Source organism: Macrosteles quadrilineatus, unplaced genomic scaffold (genome assembly GCF_028750875.1).
Source record: "Macrosteles quadrilineatus isolate MER2022 unplaced genomic scaffold, UCM_ALF_1.0 Scaffold_5__1_contigs__length_97177068, whole genome shotgun sequence".
Lineage (NCBI taxonomy): Eukaryota > Metazoa > Arthropoda > Insecta > Hemiptera > Cicadellidae > Macrosteles > Macrosteles quadrilineatus.
This window is the reverse complement of record NW_026542598.1, coordinates 82,704,916-82,722,005: the sequence shown is the minus strand read 5'-3', so window position 1 is coordinate 82,722,005 and position 17,090 is coordinate 82,704,916. Positions and strand designations below refer to the sequence as shown.

Sequence of the window (17,090 nt, the reverse complement as noted above, 5' to 3'; positions counted from 1 at the left end):
CAGGCTTATATCACACTATATCACTTATAGGCCATATCACTTGTCAGTACTTATATCCTAATTGTTCTTCTCGATTCAGCTTAACTTGAGGTATCTTGTATATCTCTTCCTGTATTTGCTACATTTCATCTAATAACAATTGAATGTTATATCCTACAGGTGTAAAATGGCGGATGTAAAAGAAAAAGTAAAAGACACAACATCTGCACAGATCACATTGAGAAGACTAGCTGAAGAAGAACGACTTGTTCATAAAGCGTTGCAAGAGGTGAGACTAGCGATTGAAAAAAACAATATCGAGCTCATGGAAGTGCATAGTAAAGTCAGCGAAATAAAACGTGTTTGTTCACAAGAAGTATCAAGAGATGAAGATGATAAAAGTCTTATAGCTAACCTTCCTTCGTGTAGTAATATGGACATTGATAACCCAAATGTTGTTAATCAAACAAAGATTGACCTTTCAATTTTTCCTAAAATTGCAAATGGGTCTGAAGAAGAAGAAAGTGATGACTCTGACTGAATTGTTTCCAAATTTAGATTTTGTTACCTAGCTATAAAACATAGCCCTAGTTTGTTATAACATAATATATTTTTCAAAATAAAATAACTGCAACAAAATATTTTATCCTTACAAGCCCAAGGGTTTTCAGTAAGAACATACTGAATATAGCAATGGATTTTATATTAACTTAGTTGTTTGTCAGATTAGATTTTGAGGTAGCGACTGGTGTTCATAGGTGGTGGGATGGATCTGCATATTTTTATATACAAACAAAAGCCTAACATCATTCATGTTTGTCAAAGAATTAAAAACAAATTAAGGGTTAAATCTTTAATACAAACACACATGAGCCTAGCCTACGATATATATATTTATTTAAACTTGTTTCCAAGGCTCCTATTGTATAATAGTGTCTGCAAATGGGCCTGTCCTGAAAATAACATTAACAAAATAATGATAATATTGCATTGAATAACTAAAGTAATAAGGAATAGAAAGCCAAATAAGTAAAACAGCTTATAAAAAAATGCATTCCAACACTTAAAAACCTAAAAACCTATTGTACTTCTCTAATAATAATTAACCAGAAATGCCTACCTTTAACTAAACTGGATGTGAAATCAATTTAATAAAGTATACAGTTAGTATTTTACTTAAATACACGCAAGAACAGTACTCCCACTCATCACTATTCATTAATCACTAAACAACAACACCAAGCCAAACCCAAATTAACAGTTTGAGTTGTTTTCTAGTTTTAGGAATTAGATGGTTTGAGTTATGACAAACATGTGCGCCAACATCAGTTCTACCCATCATGACGGTAGCTTGCCATACAGACAGAATATCCAGATTGTGGTGGCTGCCCTGATTCAAGAGTGCACGCGCAAGTTTGGACTCTGCCCCAAAGCGGCCATACTAAAGCATTGGAATGACGTCACGGCACCATCAGCCCTGTTCGGTTGTTCTGCCATAAGGCTACATGTATTGGGATTGGGACGGTCTGGCTGCCGTCCTTATAAGCAAGTGACAATCAAAAATAAGTCTTTACTGAATTGAATTATCCAATTATTTGATACATTTATGCTGTAGGCCTATATTATTTAAAATACTTGTTTAAGTAATTTTATTTAATTTAACTGAAGAATTTTAAAATATAATTTATTTATGTATTGTTGGGAGGGCGGCGTCCAAGAGTCCGTATGGGCTAGCCGCCACTGAGATTTTGATCTTGTATGCCACAGGACTTTTTTCCTCTTATGTAGGAGATTATGTCATAATAGTAAGAGGTAACATTTTCATTACGTAGAGAATGTTTACCTGAATTGCGAGATCACAAAAAAACTATACATTGGATGAAGCTAGTTTATCGTCAAAAAGTTACAAATTGTAAATGGAAATACTCCTCGAGTCAGTGTAATGCCCCCAGAATAAATAGTTACAATTCACAGCCCTAGGATTGTAATTAATGACAAATATGTTGCGTCTACTCTGCCATTACTTAAGTTCTGATTATTTTAACAGAAGATAGAGTCTATGGAAGATTTTGAGATCTAAGAAGGCTTTCATTCTAGCTAGCCTGACTCTAGGTAGTCCTGAAAGTGCCCTTTTAACGTAAAAAGGTCTGCATAAATTGCTACTAGGTTTTTATACCATTTATTAAAAATGTAACAAATGTGAAAACAATACAATACTGTTTATCTCACTATTAAACAAGGATACGACAAATGAAAAATGGATCCAATATTATTTACTAAAGAAATACATCTTGGAATCACATACTACTGTTTTAATTTCCCTCTACTGATAAAAAACCTTACAGCTTGGAATTTACACTTTGCTCTTTAGAGATCTATATAAGTCTAATACTAATCAAGAGGGCAACAGTAAAAGGAAAATTGACACTGCATAGAATAATGTGAAATTTGTATAAATATTAACAACTACAGATTAGATGCTAACCTTTTGATTGAAACAAATATCAACTGTAATTTTGAAATTATACGACCACAGGCATAGACATTTCATTACCGGTACTTCTTTGAAAACACTACAAAGCTGATTGTAAAATTAGCACGACCATTGGCCAAATTAGATTTTAAATAAACTTTTCTCAAGTGCAAATCAATTTGATGATTTGGAATCGCAAGACCACAACATGTGTTTCACTATTAAGTCTTTGATTCTTCTCACACTATCTATGGACCATCTCCAAGAACTGACGAGCCAAGTTCTGTCTCACCACGGATGACTGGATGGAGCCGATAGAGGTTGTCACAGTGTTCATCTCGTGAGCCGTGAGAGGCTTGCGTCGACTACCTTCTGGCAACAACTGCTGTAGCACCTGCAAACATATGTCGCTCTTAGTGGCGTTGTCGTAAATTTTCCTGTATGGAAACACTCATCATTGCCCCGGGAAAACCAAGGGTCACCTACTAATAGCATTTTGTAAAAGGCTATACCAGTGCTAACTATTGTTATTTACCAACTTTATGATTTTGATTAGTTTATATGTAGTGAAATACAATTTTTTTGTGCTTCATATCAGTAATTACATTATGAGTGTGAATCCTAATCATCCGATCTATGGTTATACACCCTCCCTGAGAACAATTGAGTTCTCTGAAATTGCAAGCTATTACATATACTGTAGAAACCTCTTAGTCTCTCTGTCTGTATTCAGAAAATGCATGTTATTGTTCAAATATCACTTCAAATTGATTGTACTTGTTACCTTTTTTTAGGGTTAACTAGTTTAATTTTTATGTTAAAATTACTCTTTATTCGTCAAATATTTTAGTTTTGTTTTTACAGTTCCACATATCTGGATACTTTACTTAAAACTTTTCTGTCACAGAAATACCGTACAGGTTTGCCATACTACCTAACCTACTGGTGTTTTCAGTACTAAATCCATGTGTTGAAAATTAATGAAAACAGGGAAGCGTGGCAATTCTTTATTATAGCAGGTAAAAGTTAAGGCCACATGGCTTTTAGCGAATTTCCCTATAGGCAATTAGCTATTACCGTATGTGGCACGGTACGACCTGGAGCCGGGACCGATAAACTTTTTCATTTTTAAGAGGAGAAAACCATTAATCGTTCAAATTTTTATATATACACACATGTCCGTGAACGCGATAACTTGAGTAATTTTTGTCCGATTTGATGAAATTTGGTTTGAAGATGTAAAGCGGGATAAACTTGAATGAGTTTGCGAACCAGTATGATCGAACCATGGGAACAGGGTTTTACGACATTTTATTGGGGTAAAAATTGGTTTTTCTAATTTCTGAGCTTAAAAAACTGTTGGAATTTCTGTTTGTTACCTTATAATGATTACCTTATTACCTTGTTACCTTATTGTTAAGTCAGCCGATGCAAAAGTTATAAAATGGTCGGTTATTGAAGTGTGTATTATTGCTGACTTAACTGTATTTACATGTTTTACGTTGGTAAAAATGTGGTCAATGCAGGTCTTGGTATCAACTGAAACTCGAGTTGGGCTATTAATGCATGGTGTAAAGCCTGCCGTATAAAGAACGTCAAGATATCTCTGGGGCAAAATATGTGTGTAGTTGCTGTTGGTGGTGTATCAGTGTGGTTGGTGGGGTTAGCGTTGGAGGGATAATAAAATTGAGTATACAGGGTGTCCCGTAATTAAGTGCAAAAAATATGTTATTCTTGATTACTATACGGTGACCCATTAAACCTGTCCCCGAATTTTTTTACAGCTCTCACCGTTCTTAAAACATACCTTGACCAATGAGAGACCTGACGACTCTTGACGATCCAACGGAAGGCTGGACATCAACAGACACATTTTGCTCAGAACGCTGATGCGATATTCATTGTCATCTTTTGTCCAGCGGGTCAGTTCATCCTGGAAACAATGGAACATTTTAGTAGAAAAATGGTTAGAGCACGAGGTTAGAAATACTGTATTGATATTGGAAAAACGTAGGGATGGGACGATTTTGATTCTCAATACCTTCAATACCAGCGGTATCGAAGAATCGCTGATACTCGAACCGCTGTAGTCGATACCGATTCTGAAAAAGGGGGTTAATTATGATGGTGTAGTTGCACTATAGGTTTACACATGTTTACAGAATTTGACCAAAATGAATTATTTTTACTTGAGTTACTGTGCTAACCGATAATTATCTATGAACTTTTGACTGGGTTTTTGGCCTCTAGTGACATCTAAACAAAAAAGTAAATCGATTCTGAGCCCAGGTCTTACCATGAGCTTATATGGGAAATTTGCAAAAAAAATAACTTGTGACTAACAGGGGATCTCACCTTGATAACATGTGCAATGTTGAGGATCGTAGCGCTGAGGCAGGTGACGACTGTTTGATTATCTGGCTTCATCTTGGCGGAGTCCAGACACAACAGTAGAGTGTCGGTGACGATGTTAAAGAGAATGAGGAACTCTGAACACTTGGGGGCAACCACACAAAACATCTCTCGCCACTCGCCAACAGTCAGCGTAGGTAGTACCTGCCAAACATAGACTATGACATCGGTGTATAGGTTCTGTGACAATGTTGAAGAGAATTAGGAACTCTGAACACTTGGGGGTGACCACACAAAACATCTCTCGCCACTCATCAACAGTCAATGTAGGTAGTACCTGCCAAACATAGATTATGACATCAGTGTATAGGTTCGGTGACGATGTTGAAGAGAATTAGGAACTCTGAACACTTGGGGGCAACCACACAAAACATCTCTCGCCACTCACCAACAGTCAACCTAGGTAGTACCTGCCAAGCATAGATTATGACATCGGTTTGTATTATTATTTATTCAATTTACGGATATATCCAAGATTTAAATTTTTGACTTGAAACTAGGGATGTGTCGATTCTTGATGAACATAGTTATCAGTATCAAGGTCTATGCCCATATTATTTACCTAGTCTACAAAGAGTACATGTTTGAATCCACCCTTTTCTGCGATAGGGGAGAACAACAAACAGTGACCACGGGAGACAATGATGTCCATAAGACTAAGGAAGGTGATCAGAAGTTTGATAATTGTGCGAAAGTTGTTGTGATAATTGAAAATATTTAAAAAGTTACCCTGATACCTAATAATAGTTATCATCTGTCAAGCCTTATTATGCACTTTAAATTATCGTTCAAATAAACCAGTTGAAGGCCTTATTTTACAATAAAAACCTGTTGCTAATCACGGATTAAGCTTTAATATACAAACTTCCATCTTGTTTTCAGTAGTGAAATCTAGGAAATCTAGTGTACATACTGAGAAGTCTTAGTACTGATAAATTATTCAGATAACTAGACATATACAAAAACTAGATACTCACAAAGCATAGAGCGTAGACGAGCATGAGTCTTTCATCGGGAGTGATCTGTGACACGCTCCATTCTCCGATGCCGTAATGTGTGTAATACAAGAGTCGCAGAGCAGAGTCCGATGGTACGGGTTCGTCCATCAGACGGTAGAGGTGGAAGCGGTTAAGTGGACTTATGTGTTGGCGGACCATGAGTTTCAGGTTACTTAACTGTTTCTCTGTAGACAAAAAATTACTGCAAGGCTGGTAAAAAGTGTTGTCTGTAATAATATATTAGATTTTTAAGATATAGACCCACCAGAGTGTGTATTTTAGGTGAATATGAATAAGAGAAGTTGAACGAATGAGATAACAGCTTGTTCTTTAGCTAGGAACGTTTTTAGCCTAATAATAATAATCAAGGACTGAGAACCATCAGAAAGCTTCTCTTTTTTCTCAGTGTTGAAACAGTGACTTTCTGGTTACTAGCTGAGCATCATTACATATTTGTATGTACAGTATAGGTGGTGTATAGTGTTACAGAGCTCACCTTAAAGTCTGAAGGTTGCTGGTTCAATTCCAAGCAAGACCATTGCTGGACTCAGATGCCCACAACACATCAAAATGTGTGTGATGTGTTTGTTGTCATTGGCCCATCAATTAAAAATACAATCCAACAGAAGGTCGACGTTACACAGTAACAAAACCAGGGTTTTGACTGTTCCCCAAGAAAAATGAAAAATGCCAATTGCATTGAAATACAAATAGGAAAAATTAGCTACGGAAAAGTTTATGTATTACTAGTAGTTTTCTATTGAAAAACAATTGATTTATAGACGCGAAAAATAGGTTTTGCCTTGGTCAACAGCTCAACCAGTTATAACTTGTATTAAGGCCGTTTTGATATTACAATGCCATCATCAGACACTTCAAGATTCATTCAGCTAAAGCAGCATCATCAAAACACATAATACAAAGATTTAAAAATTATCCGAAAATTAGAAAAACCAACAGGCCTGTCACACACACAGTACCAGTTGATTTAAGGTACTGGCAACAGGCCTCCATTAACAACAATAGGGATTGATGGTTTAAGATTAGATTAGTTTAAGTAAGTTGTATCATCCTGTGTATGGCATCTTCATCCTTCCCCAAAAAACAATTTTTTTATGCCTGACCAATCTTTTTTAAAGTGTAAATGTTGTTTTTACGTAGCCTGCTTTGGTTTGAGGTCATTTCATTTAAATATTCAACCGAGAAATATTTGAAAATTTTGCATCCTAAACCGTAAAACTATAAGTGACGGTAAACGGTAACTTAATACACAAATAATACACACAAAAACACCGATCAGAGTTGAGTATTGAATCTAAACATCAGTGCTTACGTACCATCAAGTCCCTGGTCGTGCCATTTGGAGACGTACATTGAGACTAAATGTAGGGCTTGTTGACACACTTGCGTTGCTGCGACAGTGTAATTGTTGGGCTGACAACGACTAGCCTCGACAACTTGCATCAACATCATTATGGTGGCAGGACAGTTGTGTACGCAGCCTATGTCTAGCAGTTCCTGTAATTGAGATATCGTAATATTGATATACAGGGTGATTTGTACTCAGTGTGACAAAATTTTTTTGATGTAAGTACAAAGTAAATGAAGTGTGATGATGCATATCAAATGTTCCAAGTCTCAAAATTAGCGTCCCAAAAAGTTATTTTATGTTTTTCAAAAATAACCATGCTTTTAAACTTAATACAGCGATTTCTCAATTACCTGTATATGGATTTGAGTAGATAATGTAATTTTTGTGTTCTACATTAAATTTTGAACAAGAATAATGGAAAATGACGGAGGATCAGTTGTAAAAACTCCATTGTAAATAGATTCAAAGATAAAAATTAAGATGTTTGATAAAAGTTTTTTTTTTAAATGTCTATTACATTTTTCACACCCTGTATACAAGAAAGTGTCGGAATATGTTAAAAACTGTGCCATTTTATAAGCTTTCCAACCATATGCTACACTATTGAGGTTTATGTCTGCTTATGTACGCTTTAATGGTTTGAAGACTACAAAGCATGGCGTCTTTAACATTTAAAACATAGAAAGTCGGCAGGTATTAAGCAAAAGTTGTATTTTTGTTTCAGCTTGAACAGTAAAAACAGTAAACAAGTTCCCTGTTTTCTGGTATTCAAACCACTAAAACAAACAAAAAAATATCTAAACCTCAATAGTGTAGCATATGGTTGGAAAGCTTATAAAATGGCGCAGTTTTTAACATATTCCGACACTTTCTTGTATACTGGGTGCGAAAAATGTAATAGACAATTGTTTTTAAAATTGTTATCAAACATCTTAATTTTTATCTTTGAATCTATTTACAATGGAGTTTTTACAACTGATCCTCCGTCATTTTATATTATTCTTGTTCAAAATTTAATATAGAACACGAAAATGACATTATCTACTCAAATCCATATACAGGTAATTGAGAAATCGCTGTATTAAGTTTAAAAACATGGTTATTTTTTAAAAACATAAAATAATTTTTTGGGAAGCTAATTTTTAGACTTGGAACATTGCATCATCACACTTCATTTACTTTGTACTTACACCAAAAAAATTTTGTCACACTGAGTACTAATCACCCTGTATTATGTACAAACCTATTCTTGCTTGCTTGTCTTTATAGTTTAAAGAATGTTTTGATAAATTGTTTCACCCAGGTAGTTGAATAAAGTTGTGGTACTGTTTTAAGAGTACAGTCGTAGTACTTGCTCAATTCATTTGCAGCAGGTGTCTTCTAATTGCCTAGAATACAAATCTGTGACCTTTCAATAATGTTGGGCTACACAAATTCTCTGTTATGCGCATAGTTTAATCTGTTGTAAAATTATGAGTTGATCACTATAGAAATTATGAGTGTACACATGCACAGAACAATTTGCATTAGTTTTGACTAAGTATATAATTAGGCTTGGTAAAAATACTATCACATTTCCATTGTTGCTTGTAACATTGCAGCACGAAAGACCAAAATGAACTGTTTACATCATAACTCCTAAAGCATAAATTCTTTTGATAACCTAGATTCAATATTTAAAAAAAAATTCCACTTTTTTAACAACTTTAAATGCGTAGTAAATGCGTTCTTGTAGCTGAAGAAAGTGTAAGGAATTAAATACTTACCGTAAGAGTTTCAAGACAAACAGACATCACAACCCAGTTTTCTGTTTTCATATGCGTGAACAGCTTTCCCATGAGGCAATGTTGGATAAACTGTTCCCCGGGCAGAATCGTTCTCATCACCAACTCCCGAACCTGAAATTCATTGTTCTACATTACACATGGTCATATTGACAGCTTTTAATCAGTTCCTTAGGGGTAGTAGCATAGCCAGGTATATGAACTAGGGGTCGCTGGGGTATGGAATACCGGTGGTTCACTCCCATGAAGATGTAAAAACAATATGCTGAAATTGGTGTTTTTTACTCTATTTTGAGACATTAAAAATATATAACAACCTAGCTTGATGACCTAGCTTTTCAGCTTGGTTTTATAAAGTGGTTTTATGTCTGTCAATGAGGTCAGGTGCTTAGTACAATACATATTTTACTTTATTTTTTTATGTCCATGCCAACTTTTCACATTCATTTATATCACCTGAAATATATAGTAGGCCTATCTAGTATCATAATAAATATCATAATAAATAAATAGTAAACAAAGGTGTAAAACATAGCCTATGTAATAAAAATAAAATTAATAGCTTGAAATTTAACTTACAAAAAACGGATAGTTTATCCGCTGGCTCTCTGGTAGGTCAGGGAGAGCAACAAGAAGCTCATCCAGGGCTTCAATCAGAAGTGTGCGGGGTGTGGACCGAATTGTGTGACAAAACGGGTGCAGTTGGCCGAGTATGCCAGCCATAAGGTGGCCTCGGACTTCGCTGGTGATACCCTCTGACACGGCTCGCTTCAACAGAGTCGCAGCGTCCTGGAGTGCCAGACTCACAAACATCGGCATCAGCTGTAAAACGGTGAAATTAGTAACAGACCAAACCGTCAGGATTCCTGAAAAGGGATAGGGTTTTTGTAATAAAATCTACAATATTTCTACTAGAGCTGTTTCTAAAACAAAACATTAATGATCATAGATGTGGTAAATTTGTTGCTAGCCTAGTGGTTAATGTATTAGATTTCAGCGTGAGAGGGACGGAATCAAAAAATTACTGCTTTCCCTAGCGTTTGTGACACTTCCAGTCAAAATGCCACAGGCATACACTAACATACATAAACGTTATCAGTAAAATGGCATATACTTTCTCCTATAACTTGTAAACATCTCTTATAGTGGGTAAGTGGTGGAAGTAAAAGATACTGTCTACCTACCTTAGCAAAAAAAGCTATTGAATTGTTAGCAGCATGCCCAAACACCATAATATCTTAAATGTAATAGGTCGGTCTAGGCCTTCACAATCACCATTTTACTACTGTACTGAACAATTAAAAAATGATTGAGATAAACTACAATTTACAAGGAAGTAAGTTAATTTTGGGCATAATGAACAAGTACAGAGGCCATTTATTTGCTTTTGACTATAAATATCATGATAGAATGGTCTCAGGATCTCAATGAACTAATACAGATTTAGGCCCCTATTAGACGAGGTAGCCTGGCGACGTCGCCAGCGACCAAACTGGCTACTCAGCTTGTCAATGGTCATTGATTCTTATGGATGTTATTACACGAGGGTAGCCAGCAACGCAGCCACACTTTGGCGACCAACTGGCTACCGAGCCCCGTCGCCACTGCGGTAGCCACTGGCTACCCATATTGGCGACGCTGCATTGTAGCATATGGAGCTTATTACACTAGGTCGCCAGTATCACGTCGCCACTCGGTCAGTTCATATCACGGGGGTACTTGCACACTGTTGTGTTGCGTTCTGTTGTGTTGTGAGTGGGTGAATTGTTCACTTCAGTTGATAAAATGTCTACATCTGATTCAGTCGAAGGGATACGCGAAGATATGAAGAAAATATCCCCGCCGCAGCAAACCTGCCGTCTTAGCGAATTTCCATTTGGCCGAATTGATTTTCAATTGATCTATTTAAATAACATTAGGTTTAACGAGTACCTAGGATTGCTGCTACAAGGAAACTAATAAAGTAGTGTGTTTTTAGTAAAATATTGATAGCTTACTATAAAATAAATAAATTTGCCAAGTTTGATCAAAATATATCCATAAACAAGCAAACTACAACATTTTACAATATTCTCCATAAGAATAACATGGGAATTTTAAATTTACCATTTTTTTAGTTTTCTCCGTAACCAATAACCATACAAAAACACTTTGATATACTGAATTGTTTGTTTTTTTAAGCTCTTTAAGAAGGTTTAGAGAAAAATTGGGAAATTTTGTGTTTTGAGGGTAAGAAGTGAGAAAAACCAATTTTTACCCCATAAAACCCCCCATAAAACCCTGTTCCCATGGTCCGATCATGCTGGATCGCGAACTCATTCAAGTTTATCCCGACTTACACCTTCAAACCAAATTTCATCAAAATCGGATAAAAATTACTCAAGTTATCGTGTTCACGGACACATATATATACAGGGTGAGTTTCTACTGACCGTGTTAACTTCGCCAGTGGGTTCTACTCACTAAAAGGAACAAAAAAGTTCCTGTAAACCCATGTCCGATTTTCGACCGTTTGGCTGTTTTGGGGGATTTTGTGTTTTTCTTATTTTATTAGACTTTGCTCCACAATTTATGTAATAAAAACTTAACCAATTACTTTAGAGAGTTATAGTTAAAATCATTGGAAAGAACATTAAATTTGCTATAAATCAAAGGTTTCATTCAACAATTATACCATTACATAGTCCACGTTATAACCAAAATAAAGTAAAAATGTCATTAAATTAATTAATTACGATAATTTTCATGGGCCTCCTTTGATACATAAACCTGCATTTATGCAATGTTGAAATGCATAAAAAACTTGGAATTTTAATAATCTTTCAAATAATATGCTATTCAATACTATTATTGATATAAACCAGTGAGAAATTACTAATAAACTACAATAAAACACGGTTTACAGATTATGTTTTTGCACAGTTTTACTGTTAATAATAATTACTGTATTCATCATGTTGGCATAATCTAGATTGGTAAAAGGCTCCATATTTTAATAAATGTTGAAAAACTCTTAATTGACTTGGAAAGTTAAAACAGCAAATTACTCAACAAGGTATGTTCAAGCAGCTGAGTTATCTAGCTATAGATGACAAATCAATAAAAGCTGACTTAATCAAGCACAAGGTAAAACTAATTACACAGCATTTAAGAATCAAACACACTATCTTTGAAAATGTGAAAAACCTTGAGTTTATACATTTTATTAATTCAGATAATTTTAATAAATATTTAAAAGTCAAAATAATGTACAAATTTTATCAGATAGTTCAATAAAATACATCATGGAGTATACAGTAATTATTATTAAAAGTAAAACTGTGCAAAAACAAAATCTGTAAACCGTGTTTTATTGTAGTTTATTAGTAATTTCTCACTGGTTTATATCAATAATAGTATTGAATAGCATATCATTTGAAAGATTATTAAAATGCAAAGTTTTTTATGCATTTCAACATTGCATAAATGCAGGTTTATGTATCAAAGGAGGCCCATGAAAATTATCGTAATTAATTAATTTAATGACATTTTTACTTTATTTTGGTTATAACGTGGACTATGTAATGGTATAATTGTTGAATGAAACCTTTGATTTATAGAAAATTTAATGTTCTTTCCAATGATTTTAACTATAACTCTCTAAAGTAATTGGTTAAGTTTTTATTACATAAATTGTGGAGCAAAGTCTAATAAAATAAGAAAAACACAAAATCCCCTAAAACAGCCAAACGGTCGAAAATCGGACATGGGTTTATAGGAACTTTTTTGTTCCTTTTAGTGAGTAGAACCCACTGGCGAAGTTAACACGGTCAGTAGAAACTCACCCTGTATATATATATAAATCTATATATATATATATCTATATATATATATATATATACATATATAAAAATTTGAACCAATGGTGTTTTTGGCCTCTGGGGACATTAAAATGAAAAAGTAAATTGGTCCCGGGCCTAAGTCTTACCATGAGACCTACGGTAATAGCTACTTCCTACTATAGGGAAATTCGCTAAAAAGAAGAACCTCTGAAAGGTGAACAAAGGAATATTTTTCTCTTCCTTTGCCTCCATTTCTTCAGAAGTAACAGAAGGAGAAGATACTTATAATCACTCATTATTCACTGTAAACATACCGCTCATAACAAGTACAAGTACAAGACAAGCACTCACAACAAAATGAGTAACGGCGGTAAAATTCTAGCTACTCACCTGGCTACTATAATAGGTTATAGGTTTGGTGGCCAGTGCGTCGCCAGCTACTGTCGCTGGCACGTCGCCAGGCTACCTCGTCTAATAGGGGCCTTAGATTAGGCTACCTGTCTGCTGTCAAAAAAATGCTTTGTCAAAAGGATCGTTTTGACAGCAACCAGGTAGGCCTAATCTAAACCTAATATAAGGCCTAGACTAAAATAATAATCCAGTGTTGGCAGTTCTGGTCTTCCAATTCAGGGATGGTTGAAATATTCCCTTATTCACGTAGGCTATAATTAAACAGTTTGTACCACTCATCTATTGTGTATATTTATTTAGAAACCAAAATAATTCCTTACCTCCTTTTCCTTATCTTCTTCATTAATGACCATATTAAAAGTCTCTACCATAGTCGATTGAAAATCTTCCTGTTTTAAAAAATCAGAGGTTCCGCAGACTTCAACAAAAACATTTGAAACTTCCAGTAGAACATGAACACTACACTGTTTTATTGTTTCAAAAATAAAAGTTTTATGATGTAGTGAGTCAGGAGTGTGTATTAAATGCTCAAAAATTGTCTTATAGAGTTTTAGAACATCATTGGATTCCAAGTTATTGACTCTGCTAGCTAAAACATCAAGAGCAGATGGATCGACAACAATGTCCGGATTGCTTATTAAATATTTCAACCATTTTGCAGAGTCCTTTTCTGGATCATTGATATTGTTCAGTACTTTTTCTAAATCAAGAGAAGCTGCTAAGTCCTCCTCTGTGCTTGGTTTGATTGCAATGTTTGTCAATCTGTTTAACAACTCAGAAGACTCTTTCGATGACATTCCCGAACATTCGGCTTCTTTCAGAGCTTCTTGACATTTGAACGCTTTTTCACCCACAAGCTTTTGCAGCGTGTTCTCAGTATCAGGTATTTCATCCAAATCAATCTCCAGCCAAAACAGCCAAATATCCAGCGTGATGTCGCTGACATTCTGCAGACATCTTGCCACTATATGTTCATAGCACTGCTGTAGAGTAATGGAGCCACTGGTGGAAACATCTGGTAGATGCTTTAGATCAATGGAATCATTGTCAATCTGTATACTGAACAAAGAGTAGTCAATGGTATCATCATTATCATTCTTCTTCAAATATATTTTAGAACATTGATGTACTAGTTCTAATAAGCTTGCCATAACTAATCCAGCATAATGTTTCAGTTTAGATTTTTTCCAAGAGCCCATTCTTTTCACACTTCCGCCTTTTTCTGCATCGTAGTGCAGGAGAAGCCTTTGAAACACATCTTTTAAGTGCGAGTAGTACTTATCCGTTTCATCTGTTTCAACGATCTTGCTGAACAGCGATATGATCAAGTTTTCTGTCAGATTCACAGCCTCAAAGAGATCAATCCACTTGAGAGATTTCAAGCATATGTCAGCTACTTGAACGGAGAGGGAAGAATTGAAGTGTTTCACTGATTCGTACAAATATCTATTTAACTTTAGACCGAGGGTTAATTTTATAAACAAATCCTGACTAATTTTTGGAAAGAAACCAACTAGATGGGCACATTTTCGATTTTTCTTCAAATCATTGTACAGACTGATGTCAGTGTTCAAGAAAAGAAGAATATAAAGCTGAACTTCCACTCTGTAGTTTGTATCTTGAGGCCTGTCAGTGATAGCCTTCTTTAAAGAAGCTTCCAATTTTGAATACTCCTCTTCATTTTCTGAAAAAGGTGGTCAAGAAAGTTAACTTACATTTGAGTTAATTCATTAATTAAAGTAGGAAAGGAAAGGTCTTTAGCCTAATTCCACTCTTGAGTTGGTCACTACTGCTTGCAAGGACAAGCAATCAAGGAGAAGCAACATACAGTATAAAGAAAACAAGGTGACTTTTAAAGTAGTTTATAAGTTAAGTTGATACAAAATTCAATGTTTAATATTCCTAGTAAGCTTACTGCTTAAGACAAACTATTTTAGAAGTGGCAATGTATATTTGGGCAACACTTTGATTTCCGACTTCAATTGGTAACCAAACTATCGGTATAATCAGTAATGTATCAAATCAATGTAGGTGCATTTAATTATAAGAGAAGGCCTAGGTATAAATAAAGGCCTTGTTTATATTAGATTTTATTGTGTCTTTATGGTGGCACATCAAATTTTAACCTAAACAGCATTCTGGAACTTCAGAAAAAAGCAATTCGCATCATGCTAAAACTAAAATCAAAAGAATCCGCAAAAGAGCACTTTAAAGAAATAGGAATTATGACTGATTTTAGCTTATACATTTATCAAATAGCCCTTTATATTAAATCAAACCATGAAAGATTGCCAAAATTGAACTCTTTTCACATGTATTCAACCAGAAAAGGTAATGAATTGGCATTCAACAGACACAGTTTATCAGTTTACGAAAAAATCCCATCTTATAGTGGTGTTAAATATTTCAATAGCTTGCCTGACAATTTAAAAAATATAACTAATTTTAATTCATGTCAAAAATGTTTTAAATTATTTCTCACCAACAGACCCTTGTATAAAAGATTTTTTCCAACTTCCTGAAATTTGATTTTGTTATAGTAGGTAACAATATTCTCTGTAAGTAGTCCAAGTTTAATATTGTGTTTTTATAACTGACTCCATTCTGTACAAAATGTGCAATATGAATAAAGTTATTTTGATTGATTGATTGATTGAGGTCTAGGGATGTGACAGGTCAAGTTGCCGAGTCAATCTATTTTAAAGTTTTTTTTAGTCGTTGACTATTTTTATTATTTATTTTATTATGTATTTATTTATTTATATATACCTAATATATATTTTACCTACATATGCCTTGCCTATGTAAAAGAAGAGTTTATATTGACTTCATGTACAATGTTATTGGTAATATACACACTGGCTGCACTTTACTTGACGTCCTACACTCATTCGAATGAAAATATCGATCGATATATCGATAAATTGATTGCTTCATTCGATATATCGTTTGGTTAGTTAGGTAAGGTTAACCTAACCTAACTAACCAAACGATATATCGAATGAAACAATCGAATGAAAATATCGAATCGAAAAACAATCGAATGAGTGTAGGACGTCAAGTAAAGTGCAGCCAACACACTTTTTGGCTGTGTGTATACACCGGTCTCGAGTTCAAGGTTCAAGTCAAGCAACTACTCGAGTCGTCACATCACTACCTAGGTCCAACAATTAGCCTATTAATAATTCTTCATTAGCCTATTAAGAACTTAAAACCTTTTAACAGATTATTAAGATACGGTACCATAGGCCTACATTAACTTTATTATGGGTATTCTCACTCCATCTTGTTCTTAAATGGAATAGTCTACAGTACTGACAATAATTATTATAAACAGTTGTAGCGTTGTAGCTATATTATAATAACCAAGACCAACCTTTCTTGATGTTGTAAAGAGGACCTATTAACTTTTCTTCAGTTTTTAAAACACCTTGAATTTTGTACAGGAAATTATCTAGCTCCATGATACGATATTATTTTGTTATTAAAAATGGTATAAAACCTTAAGTGACTGATTTTAAACAAGTAACAAGCCGCACGTGAAAGGTAGATTAAAATTTACAATTTAAAGCAATTAATTGGAACAGTTTTAAATGTTTTAATATTTGAGTTTCCAAACTAAACTTCTTGGATGCACATTGAGCACTTGAGCAGACAGCTTTGTTTTACTCACTCACTCAGTCCAGTCAGGTGTTTTTTTTTTTTCAGAATTTGGTTTATATCTTTTTGCATTAGGCAGGTTGCAACAATATACTTTGCAGCTTTAAAACATAAGATAAGTATAAATTTAAAATAAAAACTTCACCAATATTTTCAGAATTTTTAATTTCATGAGGCTTT

The 17,090-nt window shown here is 34.5% G+C and overlaps 1 protein-coding gene across 1 annotated transcript; it reads right to left on the bottom strand.

Annotated features, from left to right (window-relative positions):
• Window positions 1-2,131: 2,131 nt before the first annotated feature.
• On the bottom strand, window positions 2,132-16,847 carry LOC128994016 (uncharacterized). Its single transcript, XM_054418215.1, has 9 exons — window positions 16,627-16,847; window positions 13,571-14,934; window positions 9,598-9,840; window positions 9,001-9,132; window positions 7,200-7,380; window positions 5,842-6,047; window positions 4,808-5,008; window positions 4,260-4,385; window positions 2,132-2,846 (listed from the first exon to the last, which is right to left on the bottom strand). The coding sequence occupies exons 1-9, from the start codon at window positions 16,712-16,714 to the stop codon at window positions 2,697-2,699; spliced, it is 2,691 nt and encodes an 896-aa protein (XP_054274190.1). The 5' UTR covers window positions 16,715-16,847; the 3' UTR covers window positions 2,132-2,696.
• Window positions 16,848-17,090: the final 243 nt, after the last annotated feature.